This window comes from Rhinoderma darwinii, chromosome 1 (genome assembly GCF_050947455.1).
Source record: "Rhinoderma darwinii isolate aRhiDar2 chromosome 1, aRhiDar2.hap1, whole genome shotgun sequence".
NCBI lineage: Eukaryota > Metazoa > Chordata > Amphibia > Anura > Rhinodermatidae > Rhinoderma > Rhinoderma darwinii.
Genome location: NC_134687.1, coordinates 132,288,795 through 132,303,788, shown reverse-complemented (window position 1 = coordinate 132,303,788; position 14,994 = coordinate 132,288,795). Strand labels below are relative to the sequence as shown.

Below are 14,994 nucleotides of genomic sequence, written 5' to 3'. Positions count from 1 at the left end.
GTGAATATGAATTTAGTAGAATGAGAGGAATTCTGGAGCTGAGCGGTGTCGGTTGCTGACATTTACTAGGAAATGTGCCTTCCTTTTATTACTATCCGGGGTTTGCTATATATTACATTACCAAAAAAAAAAAAAAACATCCTGTAGCGATGTTGTTAATCTGCATCGGTTCCAATAAATTCTCTCTCTGTTGTGTCTCTTCTTTAAATATTTATCCACCCGGTTAGCCAAGAAATATAAATCAGCTGCTTTTGCTCCAGAAAGCCGACCATATGGGAGCAATCACTTCGGTTCCATGTGAGTTAGATTCGATGACTTGTAATTTGCATTAGCGTTCACCTCTGTCTGCTTCCTGTAGTGCACAGGAAGTTTTATGTGGCATTACTTTGGAACTGATGTTTTAAATCACTAAGTCACAGACGCTGGACAAACCAGTATGCAAATCAAGCCTATGGTTAAGACCTGCATCTGGATTATCGAGACTCCTACTTTCTCCTCTGTCTTCCTGTTACAATTATGGAGGAACTGAAATGTGTGCCGCAGATTGGAACCAGGTGTTGGCTTGTTTGTATAATGTACAAAGAGAGAACATACATTCAGGCAAAGTACGTCCCCGCTCGGTCTCGCCAGTATCAACTGCAGGGAATCCGTTTGTTTTCATTATATGTTTTTAACAAAGTGGAATTAGTTGTGTATGTTCTATACAATGCAGTGTTAACTGTAAGAGTCAATATAACTACCATTATAGATTCCTTAGGGTCTATCACCCATCTTCTCATACTCCTGAATGGCAAGTATGTCTAGTTATGCAGTGACACATCCCCTGCTTTCAACTCTCTACTTGGCACATTTGCCGTTTAAGTGCAGATTTTGGATATATTTTTTTAAAGTCAAAACCAGAAACAGAACCCAAACCGAAGAAAAAGGCCTTCGAGGTCTGCTCTCCTGAATCCGATTCTGGTGTTGACTAACAAAATGCAGGCAAAATCTGCAGCAAATTTGCACTGTGGGAACCCAGCCCAAGAATCTAGGACAGCTAGGCCCTGGTCCTTGTAGCAGCTCTAATGAAGGTGATACTGTCACCCAGCTTTCCCAGAAGATTTCTTAAATTTTTATCCTCTATATTATTCCTGGGTGAAAGGAAGTAGTTCATTATGTTAAGAATTTGATCTTTGGTAGGGAAGTAACATGTAGATGGAAAAGCGCAATTTGATTCAATAACAAAATACCTCCCGCAACATGTAGACATAGTGGGGCCTCATTTTTAAAACTGTCCAAAAGTAAAACTGGCCTTCTTGCCAATAGCAACAAATCAGAACTCCGCTTCCACTTTTCTAGAGCAGTTTATGAAATGAAAGCTGCATTCTGATTGGTTACTCTGGACAAGAAGAACAATTTTACTGTTAGACAGTTTTGACAAATATGGGCCTCATTTATTAAAACTGTCTAAGGCCCCATGCACACGACCGTAGATTTAGTCCGTAATTACAGACCGTAATTACGGTCTGTAATTATGGACCCATTCATTTCTATGGCCAACGGATACCTTCCCGTATATTTAGGAAAGGCTCTACAAAAGATAGGACGTGCTATTTTTTGTTTTTTACGTACCCTGCTCCCATACTTTATATGGGAGCATGGCTCGCAAATTCGGTTGTGCCTGTAATCACGGACTCTGATTACAGGCACGGTTGGGTACATGGGGCCTAACAGAAAAATTGTCCTTGTTCCTTACAGCAACCAATCACATTGCTGCTTTAATTATTCCAGAACAGTTTAAGAAGTGGATTCTGAGCGCTGATTGGTTGCTATGGACAACATGGACAGCTTTTTTGTGAGTTGATAAATAAGACCCATTTTATATTGATGAAGTGGACATCATCTGGGATATCAAAGTCATAATGATCTATCTTTCTTTAGGGCATAAAACGGGGCATAGTTGAAATGGCTGACCTTGTTACTATAACCAAAGCTGATGGAGATTTGCTAATACCAGCAAGAAAGATTCAGGCGGAGTATGTGAGTGCATTAAAGTTACTCCGGAAGCGATCCAAGACTTGGAAACCTCAGGTAAACTCAATGCAAAGAAATAAGTAAAGAGAAAATTGAAGTTCTATTTAAAGGGGTTCTCTAATCTTAGTAAAAAAATATAATTTCCTAACATTTTATAAAATACCTGTGGTCTCATGTGAACAATACCGGTGAAGATTGTCCATGGGGTGTAATGTAATGAGCCCCTGCTCATAAGTAGATTGCTACGACAGTCTTTAGCGCAAGCACGGATGTGTGCCGAGAGTTTTAAGCCATGGACAAAGTGATTATATAGCCACAAGGACAAGCTTCACCCGCAGCCATAGTGTGTACACATGGCCGCCAGTATTAGGCTGACTTTGGCATAAGCTAACCAAGAAACCGCTGTCAACAATTTGGAAAAACAGAATGTAAAATGCAGTAATGCAATGTTGTCACAATCTTCCTCCTAGTATAATATGTATTAGAATTTATTATACTTCAATATATAATCTACATGTAGAAACTGTGATAAGGTTTTTTTTCCTAGTAAAGATGTACTGAATTGGAAATATTGCAGGGAAAAAGCTAAGAAACAGAAAATGTGAGACTTAACAAATTGAATTCATATTTATGTAACATACAACATTTCCCACTGAAAAAAATTCCAAAAAGTATGAATCTAATAATGTTAGCACAAAATTGGAGGTCCTGATATTGGATGTAAAAACAACAGCCACTTTTTTTTTAAGATGAGATGTGATGATCTCCTCTTTCTCTCCTATGAGCTACGCACCTAAGCACTCCTTAACCCCTTAAGGACGCAGCCTTGTTTTGGCCTTAAGGCTCAGAGCCCATTTTTGAAATCTAACATATTTCACTTTATGTGGTAATAACTTCAGAATGCTTAACCCCTTCAGGACCAAGCTCATTTTGGCCTTCAGGACCAGACCCATTTTTTCAAATATGACATATTTCACTTTATGTGGTAATAACTCCGGAACGCTTTTACCTATCAAAGCGATTCTGAGATTGTTTTCTCGTGACACATTGGACTTTATGATAGTGGAAATATTTGCTCGATAAATTCTATATTTACCAGTGAAAAACACCAAAATTTTGTGAAAAATTGCAAAAATTAGCATTTTTCTAAATGTAAATGTATCTGCTTGTAAGACAGGCCGTTATACCACACAAAATTGTTGCTAATTAACATCCCCCAAATGTCTACTTTAGATTGGCATCGTTTTTTGAACGTCCTTTTATTTTTCTATGACGTCACAAGTCTTAGAACTTTAGCAGCAATTTCTCACATTTTCAAGAAAATTTTAAAAGGCTATTTTTACAGGGGTCAGTTCAGTTGTGAAGCGGCTTTTAGGGCCTTCTATATTAGAAACCGCCAAAAAGTCACCCCATTTTAAAATCTTCACCCCTCAAAGTATTCAAAACAGCATTTAGAAAGTTTCTTAACCCTTTAAACGTTTCACAGGAATTAAAGCAACGTAGAGGTGAAATTTTAAAATTTCATTTTTTTTTTGCAGAAATTCATTTTTAATCTATTTTTTTTGTAACACAGAAGGTTTTACCAGAGAAACGCAATTCAATATTTATTGCACAGATTCTGCAGTTTTTAGAAATATCCCACATGTGGCCCTAGTGCGGTAATGGACTGAAGCACCGGCCTCAGAAGCAAAGGAGCACCTAGAGGATTTTGGGGCCTCCTTTTTATTAGAAAATATTTTAGGCACCATGTCAGGTTTCAAGGGCTCTTTCGGTGCCAAAACAGTGAAAATCCCCCAAAAGTGACCCCATTTGGGAAACTACACCCCTTGAGGAAATTATCTAGGGGTATAGTGAGCATTTTGACTCCGCAGGTTTTTTGCAGAAATTATTGGAAGTAGGCCGTGAAAATAAAAATCGTCATTCTTTCAAAGATAATGTAGGTTTAGCTAATTTTTTCTAATTTCCACGAGGACTAAAGGAGAAAAAGCACCACAACATTTGTAAAGAAATTTCTCCCGAGTAAAACAATACCCCACATGTGGTTATAAACGGATGTTTGGACACACAGCTGAGCTTAGAAGGGAAAGAGCGCTATTTGGCTTTTGGAGCTCAAATTTAGCAGGAATGGTTTGCGCAGGCCATGTCGCATTTGCAAAGCCCCTGAGGGGACAAAACAGTGAAAACGCCAAAAAAGTGACTCCATTGAGAAAACTACACCCCTTGAGGAATCCATCTAGGGGTGTAGTGAGCATTTTGCCCCCACAGGTGTTTCATAGATTTTATTAGAATTGGGCAGTGAAAATAAAAAAAATCCTTTTTCTTCAATAAGACGTAGCTTTAGCTCCAAATTTTTAATTTTCTCAACAAATAAAAGAAAAAAAGAACCCCAACGTTTGTAAAGCAACTTCTCTGGAGTACGGCAATACCCCACACATGGTCATAAAATGCTGTTTGGGCACACGGCAAGGCTCGGAAGGGACGGAGCGCCATTTGCTTTTGTTGTACAGATTTTGCTGCATTTGGTTTCTGGGCGCTATGTTGCATTTGCAAAGTCCCTGTGGGACCAAAACAGTGGATCACCCCCCCAGAAGTGACCCCATTTTGGAAACAACGCCCTCAAGGTATTCACCTAGGGGTGTAGTGAGCATGTTAACCCCACAGGTGTTTTGCAGAAATTCGTGTGCACACGATGTGGGAGAATGAAAATGGGAATTTTTCCTTAGATACGCCAATATGTGGTGCCCAGCTTGTGCCACCATAACAAGACAGCTCTCAATTATTATGCGGTGTTTCCCTGTTTTAGAATCACCCTACATGTGGCCATAATCTTTTGCCTGGACATTCGACAGGGCTCAGGAGTGAAAGAGTACCATGTAAAATTGAGGCCTAATTTGGCGACATATAAAGTATTGGTTCACAATTGCAGAGGCTTTGATGTGAAATAATAAAAGAAACCCCTGAGAAGTGACCCCATTTTGGAAACTGCACCCCTCAAGGCATTTATTAAGAGGTGTAGTGAGCATTTTCACCCCACGTGTCTTTTCCATAAATGATTGCGCTGCGGAAGGTACAAATTAAAATTTTTCCCTAGATATGCCAATTCAGTGTCAAATATGTCGTGCCCAGCTTGTGCCACTGGGGACACACACCCAAAAATTGTTAAAAGGGTTCTCTCGGGTATGGTGATGCCATATATGTGGAAGTAAACTGCTGTTTGGGCACACTGTAGGGCTCAGATGGGTGGGAGCGCCATTTGGGTTTTGGAGCGTGGAATTTGCTTGGTAATAGTTTTGTTTGGAGTATCACTGTTGTTTCCGTTTATAATGTGGGGCATATCTGAGCTGGGCAGAGTACATCAGGGGCACAGTCAGGTGGTATAATAATTAGGTAAAAAAAATAATAAAATGATCCATAGATGTGTGTTACGCTGTGATCGATCCTGTCTGCACAGGCCGGTGTCGCACTGATAACTGGCGTCCTTCCTTATCCCCCTTTTGGTCCACACTCCGCACCTTTGCAGTTTGGGGAATTTTGCCGGGAAAGCGTTGTCCTGGTATAATACGGGCACCGTCGCTTCCAGCGGATATGGTTGGGCCCTCCCCTTCCTGGTTCCCTAATTTTAGTGCCTTGATACATCGCCTTTTGAAACGGAAGAAACGTTCCCCTCGGGCCTTCACAACTGGATAATTTTCTTTCCTGAATTATTGGAGCCTTAACTTATTTTATTTTTTCATAGACGTAGTGGTATGAGGGCTCTTTTTTTACGGGACGAGCTGTAGCTTTTATTGGTACATATTGGGGTACAATCAACTTTTTGATCACTTGTTATCCTTTTTTTGGGAGGCAAGGTGACAAAAAAAACAGAAATTCTGCCATAGTTTTTTAGTTGTTTTTTTTTTATACAGCGTTCAACATGCGTTATAAACTACATGTTACCTTTATTCTGCGGGTCAGTACGATTCCGGCGATACCAAATTTATAGAACTTTTTTATAACTTTTTGCACAATAAAATTACTTTTGGAAAGAGAATGTATTTTTTCTGTCGCCAAGTTGTGAGAACCATAACATTTACATTTTTTCGTCGATGGAGCTGTGTGACGGCTTGTTTTTTGCGAGACGAGGTATAGATTTTATCGGTACCATTTTTGGATACATGAGACTTTTTGATCACTTTTTATTTCAATTTTTGGAAGACCGTGACCAAGAAAAACAGTAATTATGGCAGTGTTTTTGAGGTTTTTTTTTTACGGCGTTCACTGCGCTGGATAAATAACATAATATTTTTATAGTTCAGGTCGCTGCGATACCAAATATGTATGGCTTTATTATTTTTTTCTATAATAAATGACTTGATAAGTGAAAAAGGGCGATTGTGTTTTGTGTTATTATTTAAAACTTTTATTGTATGTTTTACAACTTTTATTTTTACTTTTTTGACCCTTTTTTTTTACACTTTTCTTTAGTCCCACTAGGGGACTTGAATGTCCAACTGTTTGTTTGATGTTCTAATACATTGCACTACCTATGTAGTGCAATGTATTGGAACTGTCAGTTGTTCACTGACAGCAAGCCGATCAGGCTCCGCCTCTGGGCGGGGCCTAATCAGCTTACGTAATGGCAGACAGGAGTCCATTGTTAGGGCTCCTGTTGCCATAGTAACAGTCGCCAGCCAGCAAGTCTACAAACCTCTAGGATGCAGCGATCACAATGGATCGCTGCATCGAAGGGGTTAATGCCAGGAATCGGAGCTAGCTCCGGTTCCTGGCGATAGATCGGGGTGTCCGCTGTAACATACAGCGGACACCTACTGCTGATGACGCCGGCTCAGCTTCTGAGCCGGAAGCTGAGGCGGCGCCATCTTGCCGATGGTACCGGAAGCCTCCTGGGCCCCGCCGACGACGGGGCATAGGAGGATTCCGTTACAGGCTGATCGGGAGGTAAGCATTAGCCCTCCGATCGCCTTTGCAGCCACCGGCAACCCAGCGATCACGTTTCTGGGGTGCCGGTGGCTATAAACTCCTCACATGCTGCGATCTTTATTGAACGCAGCATGTGAGGGGTTAATCGGCCGGATCGGATGCTAGTTCCGGTCCTGGCCGATACCTCAGGGTGACAGCTGTAACATACAGCTGTCACCCGGCGGTGATGTCGCTGGCTCAGCTCCTGAGCCAGCTTCATCTCCATGACGTACAGTAACGTCAAAATGCGGTAAGACACCGTTTTTATTGACGTTAATATACGTGATCCGGCGGGAAGGGGTTAAACGTATCCAAGCGATTCTGAGATGGTTTTCTCGTGAGACATTGGGCTTTATGTTAGTGGTAAAATTTGGTCGATATATTCAGTGTTTATTTATGAAAAATTGCAAAATTTAGAGAAAATGTAGAAAAAAAATAGAATTTTTCTAAATTTAAATGGATCTGCTTGTAAAAGAGATGGTTATACCACCCAAAATAGTTACTAGTTCACATTTCCCATATGTCTACTTTAGATTGGCATCGTTTTTTGAACATTCTTTTATTTTTCTTGGAAGTTACAAGGCTTAGTACATAAACAGCAATTTCTCATATTTTTAAGAAAATTTCAAGACATTTTTTTAAGGTACCTGTTCAGTTCTGAAGTGGCTTTGAGGGGCCTATGTATTAGACACCTCCATAAACACCCCATTTTAAAAACTAGACCCGTCAAAGTATTCAATACAGCATTTAGAAAGTTTTTTTTTTAACCCTTTATGCATTTCACAGGAATTAAAGCAAAGTGGAGGTGAAATTTGCAAATGTAATTTTTCTTGCTGAATTTCAATTATCTTCCATTTTTTTCTGTAACACAGAAGGTTTTACCAGAGAAACACTACTAAATATGTATTGTCCAGATTCTGCAGTTTTTAAAAATGTCCCACATGTGGCCCTAGTGGACTAAAAGACAAGTCCCAGAAGCAAAGTAGCACCTAGTGCATTTTGGGGCCTCTTTTTTATTAGAATATATTTTAGGCAGCATGCCAGGTTTGAAGAGGTGTTGAGGTGCCAAAACAGTAGGAATCCCCCATTTTGGAAGCTACACCCCTCAAGGAATTCATTTATGGTTGTTGTTACCATTTTGACCACACAGTTTTTACACCGCACGTATTTGAATTGGGCTGTGAAATTAAAAAAATGTTTGTTTTTTTCCAATAAAATGTTTCTTATTTTCACATGGAACAAAATACCCCATTTTGTTGCCCAATTTCTCCTGAGTGCAGTAGTACCCCATTTGTGGCGATAAACTGCCGTTTGGGCCCATGGGAGTCCTCAGAAGCGAAGGACCGCTGTCTTCTTTGGAGTGCAGGTTTTACAAGATTGGTTTTCGGGTGCCATGTCGCATTTGCAGAACCCCAGAAGTATCAAAGCAATGGAAACCCACCAGAACTGACCCCATTTTGGAAACTACACCCCTCAAGGAATTCATTTATGGGTGTTGCGACCATTTAGACTCCACAGTTTTTCACAGAATTTATTTGAATTGGGCTGAAAATTTCTTATTTTCACAAGGAATAAAATACCCCTTTTTTGTTGCCCAATTTGTCCTGAGTGCAGCAAATACCTCATCTGTGGCGATAAACTGCCATTTGGGCCCATGGAAGGGCTCAGAAGGAAAGGACCACCATTTGGCCTACTGGGGATTTTTTGGTGCAAATTCATGTAGGCAGAAGCCCCTGAGGTACAAGTACAGTTGAAACCCCTCCTGAGAAGTGACCCCGTTTTAAAAACTACACCCCTTAAGGCATTCATCTAGAGGTGTAGTGAGCTTTTTGACCGGAGACAGACACCCCATAAACTGTAATGTGGGTTCTCACGGGTATGGCAATACCCTCAATGTGGCTGTTAACAGCTGCCTGGGCACACAGCAGGGCTCTGATGCACTCCGCACAGCTTATCCCCCTCATCTCTCCCTTCAGAGTAAGTAAAACTGGGGTAAATTAAAAATCTAAGGGATCTATGATCTATTAAAACACTCTTTCATACAGAGCCCTGGTTTTTCGGGACACGTGTCGCATTGATATATTGTGTCTTACCTTATCCCGCTCTTATAGCAGACTTTGCACCTCTTTTGACTTTTACCCTTCTTGCCAGTTTGGGGAACTTCTCCTGGAAAGTGCTGCCCTGGTACGATACGTGTGGCATCGCTTCCAGAAGTACTGGGTGCCCCCCATTCCTGGTCCCTAAATATTAGCTTCTTGATAACCACCTCTTGAAATTGCAGGAAAGTTCCCCTCTGACCTGCACATCGACGTAGCACGTACGCATTGTACAATGCCATCTGTATGATGTGCACGGCCAGCTTCTTATACCACACCGCATGGCGCTGTAGGGCTTCAGGACTTGATCTGACAAGTCCACCCCTCCCATGTACCTATTGTAGTCCAGGATGCAGTCTGGTTTGGGGGTCTCTGTACTGGTACCTCGTACAGGTACATGGGTACTGGTGTGGCCATGTATTGTTGTCAATACAAGGACATCTCTCTTGTCCTTGTACTTGACACACAATATGTTGCTGCTAGAATGTGCCCTGCTCTCATCACTTCTGAGTGTCTACCCAAGCAGTGTCTTAGGGAGGCCTCTCAGATTTCTTCTAGCAGTGCCGCATGCCGCAGTACTTTGGGAAGCGAGGCACTTTGAGTGGGACGCTGGTATAAAAATTATCCAGGTAGGGGTGGTAACCCTGGTCCAGCAGTGGGTGCACCAAATCCCACACAATTTTTGCATTAACTCCCAGTAAGGGGGGGCATTCTGGGGGCTGAGTACTGGTGTCCTTCCCTTCATATACCCTAAATTTGTACGTATACCCTGATGCACTCTCGCACAGCTTGTACATCTTCACGCCATATCTTGCCCTCTTACTCGGCAGGTACTGGCGGAATTGAAGCCTCCCTTTAATATGTACCAAGGACTCAGCAATAGAAATACACTTCTCGGAGGTGTATGCTTGGGAAAATCGGGCACTGAAATGGTCTAATAGGGGTCTCCGTTTATACAAACGGTCAAAACTGGGGTAATCTCGGGGTGGGCACTTCTCATTATCAGTATAATGTAAGAAGCAAAGTATTGTCTCATTTTTATTTTTTTAGGTTACAGTTCAGTTCTGAAGTTGCTTTGAGGGGCCCATATATTAGAAACCCCCATCAAACACCCCATTTTAGAAACTAGACCCCTCAAAGTATTCACAACAGCATATAGAAAGTTTATTAACCCTTTAGGTGTTTCACAGGAATTTAGAGCAAAGTAGAGGTGAAATTTACATATTTTTATTTTTTTTTGTCAGAAAATCCTTTTTATTCCATTTTTTTTTTTCTGTGAAACAGAAGGTTTTACCAGAGAAACGCAACTCAATACTTATTGCCCAGATTCTAACATTTTGAGAAATATCCCACATGTGACCCTAGTGCGGTAAAGGACTGAAGCACCGGCCTCTGAAGCAAAGGAGCACCTAGTGGATTTTGAGGCCTGCTTTTTATTAGGCACCATGTCCGGTTTGAAGAGGTCTTGTGGTGCCAAAACAGTGGAAACCCCCAAAAGTTACACTATTTTGGACCCTTTGAGGAATTCATTGTAGTTTTCATGGGGTGCATGCGGCTTTTTGATCCGTTTTTAAGTGGCGCGGTGACTAAAAAACAGCAATTCTACTATTGTTTTTTATTCTATATATTTATTTATTTTTTACAGCGTTCACCGTGCGCTATAAATGACATATTCACTTTATTCTGCGGGGCGATACGATTACGGCGATACCAGATGTTTATAGTTGTTTTATGTCTTATGGCGTTTGCACAATAAAATACCTTTTGTAAAAAATCATTTACTTTTTGTGTTACCTTATTCTAAGAGCCATAACTTTATTTTTTTTCCATCAAGAAAGTCGTGCGAGGACTTATTTTTTGCGTAACGAACTGTAGTTTCGATCAGGACCATTTTTAGGTACCTGTGACTTTTTTATCTCTTTTTATTCCATTTTTTGGGAGGTGAAGTGACCAAACAATTGTGATTCTGGTACGGTTTATTATTTTATTTTATGGCGTTCACCACGCGGGATAAATAACAAAATACTTTTGCAGTTCAGGCCGTTACGAACGCGGCGTTACCAATTATGTATAGTTTTTTTTGTTTATTTTTATTAATAATAAAGGACTGATAAGGGAAAAAGGGGTATCTTTAACTTTTATTACCTTTAAAACTTTTATTTTCACACAACTTTTTTTTACTTTATTACTTTGTCCCACAATGGAACTTGAGGGCAGGAGGCCCTGATCGCAATTCTAATATACTGCACTACATGCGTAGTGCAGTGTATTAGAGCGGTCAGCTACTCACTGACAGTAAGCCTAGTGGGTCCTGACTTCTTTGTCAGGACCCACTAGGCTTCTGTAGACGGCATAACCGGACGCCATTGTTAGGCATCCGGTTGCCACCGCAACCCGCTATCATGTAGCGGGCCGTTGATGATGGTTTAACCCCTAAGAAGCCGCGATCGCTATTGAACGCGACTTTTAAGGGGTTAAACAGTGGGGACACATCAATCAGTCCCTGCTATAGGAGCCGCAGCAACTGCTGTACAAGAAAAGCAGCTGTCACAGCTCCTGTATGTGTCGGGAAGACGACCGAAATGCCCGATCCTCCCGTCACGTCATGGAGCGCAAACGCTATGGTTACCATTACGGAATAGTACGTCACTGAGCGCGAAGGGGTTAATGAACATTGAGGGTATTTATTAACAGGAAAGATAGAAAATGTTCTCCAGCTCACTAGTTTTGGCGTTTTTAGATCCCAGGTTTCGCACGGATCCTCGAGGTGGCACTCGGTTAAATCGTAGTGAAAGAAAATAAATTTTGATCTAGTTCTAGGTTTAAAAGGAAAAAGCTTCCACTTTATTGGAAAAAACATTTTAAAACTTGCACGAGCATAGAGGGGTGGATGCACAGAGCCTACGCGTTTCAACTGATTCACTTGGTCTTAATCATGGCATGTCATGATTAAGACTGAGTGAATCAGTTGAAACGCGTAGGTCCTTTGCATCCACCCCTCTGTGTTTGTGCAAATTTGAAAAAGTTTTTTCAATAAAGTGGAATCTTTTTCTTTTTAAACCTAGTGCTGGATCTAAATTCCTTTTCTTTTACTACTATTTATTAACCGGTATACGTGACTTATGTGGTGTAAAAAAAATCACCTGTGTGTGCCTCAATTTATTTGACGCATATTACTCCAACGCACATCGGTTTTAACAAACCTCCCCCAATATATTTAATTATAGCTCATAAAATAACCATAGCATAACCATTATAGCTTATAAAATAACCTAGCATAACCATTACAGCTTATAAAATAACCTAGCATAACTGTATGCCATTAGGTAGTGGTCAAAACATAACCAAACACTGTTGGTAATGCTATGGCAGCATTTAGACTGTAAGTGACACTTTCCTGGGTTCTTGGCTTACATTATAGTAAAACTTTGTTAAGATGATCCAGAAATCCTACTGTCCTGGCATCCTCCAAAAAAAACCCAGCTAATCTTAATCTAGAATAGCCTTATTGTGCAGAATGTACAGGTCCGGCAAAAAAAAAAAAAAAGTGCCAAGAATGAGTATTGCAAAACCGCACAGATTACCACTTGCTGAAGTTATACAGAATACAGTGACTGAAGTTATACAGAATTGTGTGCTAGGGAGGTTTTTCTATATACAGTCGAGTCCAATAGTATTTGGATAGCAACACAATTCTCGCAATTTAGCCTCACTAAACCACCACAATCTATTTATTACAAAGCAATCAAGATGTGATAGACCTCAGCTTTAATGTAAAGGGTTAAAAATCATAAACCATTTAGGCTGCCCTTCCATGATGAGGCCGAGGTCATAACAATAAATACACATCGTTTACCACAAATTGCCGCAGCAAGTACAGGTGAAACACTTGAAATCAGGTCCTTTCTCCACGGTAATTACCGTGGCTCGGTTGCATCGTGTGCGGGCGCACTAAAGAATTCGTTATTTTCCAGTTCTGGAACAAGATTCAGTCTGCCAATGACACTGGGTCTCTGAAGTTTATTGATGATGTGACTGTGGATAGAAGAAGCAGGACGAATTCTGAAGTGAATGGGCGAGACTCTGCTCAGAATGTCAAACGCTGTAAAACTGATTATGACCCAAAATATACAACAAAGGCAACCTAAGAGCTTCTTAAGGCAAGAAATAAAATATTCTACAATGGCCATGTCAGTCATCTGACCTCATCCCAATTGAGCGTGCTTTTCACCTACTGAAGACCCACAAACAAGCAACAATGGCTGCAGTAAAGGCGGCAAAGCATCACAAGGGAGGAAACCCAGCGTTTGGTGATGTCCATGGGTCCCAGACCTCAGGCAGCCATTGACTACATCCAAATATTAAAAATAATCCTTATATTTATAATCATGTTAGTTTCTCCAATTACTTTTGAGCCTGTGAAAAATAGAGGGACTATGTAAAAAAAATGGCTGGAATTCCTAAATGGTTAATGCAATATTTTTGTTAAACCCCTTGAATTAATGCTGAAAGTCTGCACTTCAATAAACTCTTCATTACTTTGTACAAAACAACAACGGATTTGAAACCGGATTAAGTATGAAAATTTTGTCACTGACCAAATATTCTGGACCCAACTGAAAAAAAAAAAAAAAATATGGCACTAAGAAACAAAGATCTTCCTAGTACTACTGGAGCATTGCATATTCAAGACAACTGACCCATTATTGACATTTTCTCCATTCCAGGTTCTACGTATTTCTGCTAAAACTGCAGATGGCATCCCAGAGCTGTGGAAGAAGATGATCGAGTATCAGAACACCATGCTGACCAGCGGGGAACTTCTAACCAGGCGCAGGAGTCAGCAGAAGGTCTGGATGTGGAGTCTTATTCAGGAGAATGTTCTCCTTCACTTTAGGAACCATCCTGCGGTTAAAGACCAGATACCTGTCCTGGAGGAGCAGGTCCTTGCTGGAGTCTTGTCACCGGGTCTTGCAGCAGACATGCTACTCAAAGCATTCTCTGAAAGCAGCTGAAAAATATCTGACACATCCTTGTAAATATAATAAACAAGTAAACTATTCCTGAATGACAAATGTTGATTATCATTGAATTCTGGAACGGCAATAATTGGGAGAAAATTTTCGATGTACATTTAAAAAAAAAAAAATTAAAAAAAAAAGCAGAATTATACATTTGAAGTAAAGTTAAGGAGATATTTACATAATGCCTCTTATTTCAAACAGTGTGATGAATATTATACAACTGGTGTTTTATATATTTCTTCTACTTTAAGCAGACCTATCAGCTGGAACCCCCCCCCCCCACCCCGCCACAGGAGCTGCATACAGGGTTGGCCACTATTCTAGATAACACATATCTTAGATATCCTGCCCGAGACATGCTGGACGCAACATGATAATTTAATCCAAGAGGCGGGAATTTATTTGGCAAAAACATTCATCATTTCAGGCAAAAGTGTTCAAATATTATTTTCCATATCAGGCAAAGAATATTCTAAAGTATTGATATATTTTTTTACACTAAGTTGTCAGCCCTGTATATGTATGTAACTTCTGAGCTATACTTCTATTATAGGGGATAGTTCTGCTTTTATGAGATCTCCATTTACTTTAGGTTAGGTTCTTTTTGGTTACTCTCCAACCACTCAGAAAGTCCCCATACAAGATAGAGGGGGACTGAGTTGACAGTTAGGCTCTGTTCACATTTCGTTTTTGTACATACCGGGATTATTCCCAGATGTATGTTACTGTAGCTATACACTGGCATATGTAAACCGTTGTCCACAATGTTAAAAAAACAACAAAGTATACTGCATGTTTTTGCGGTGGCCCACTGTATAGGAAAGTGCAGTCTGCCAACGTATACCACACAGATGGAGGGGAAAAGGACACTCATTTGGCCTCCGTTGAGTAAATGGGTGTCT

At 40.5% G+C, this 14,994-nt stretch overlaps 1 protein-coding gene across 1 annotated transcript in view; it reads left to right on the top strand.

The window, feature by feature from the left end:
• Positions 1–14,143, top strand: part of MMAA (metabolism of cobalamin associated A) — a 39,862-nt gene extending 25,719 nt beyond the window's left edge. Inside the window, exons 6-7 of the mRNA XM_075860381.1 lie at positions 1,921–2,070; positions 13,796–14,143. Coding sequence (XP_075716496.1) covers positions 1,921–2,070; positions 13,796–14,083 — 438 coding nt within the window. The 3' untranslated portion in view covers positions 14,084–14,143. The remainder of the gene's footprint in view (positions 1–1,920; positions 2,071–13,795) is intronic.
• Positions 14,144–14,994: the final 851 nt, after the last annotated feature.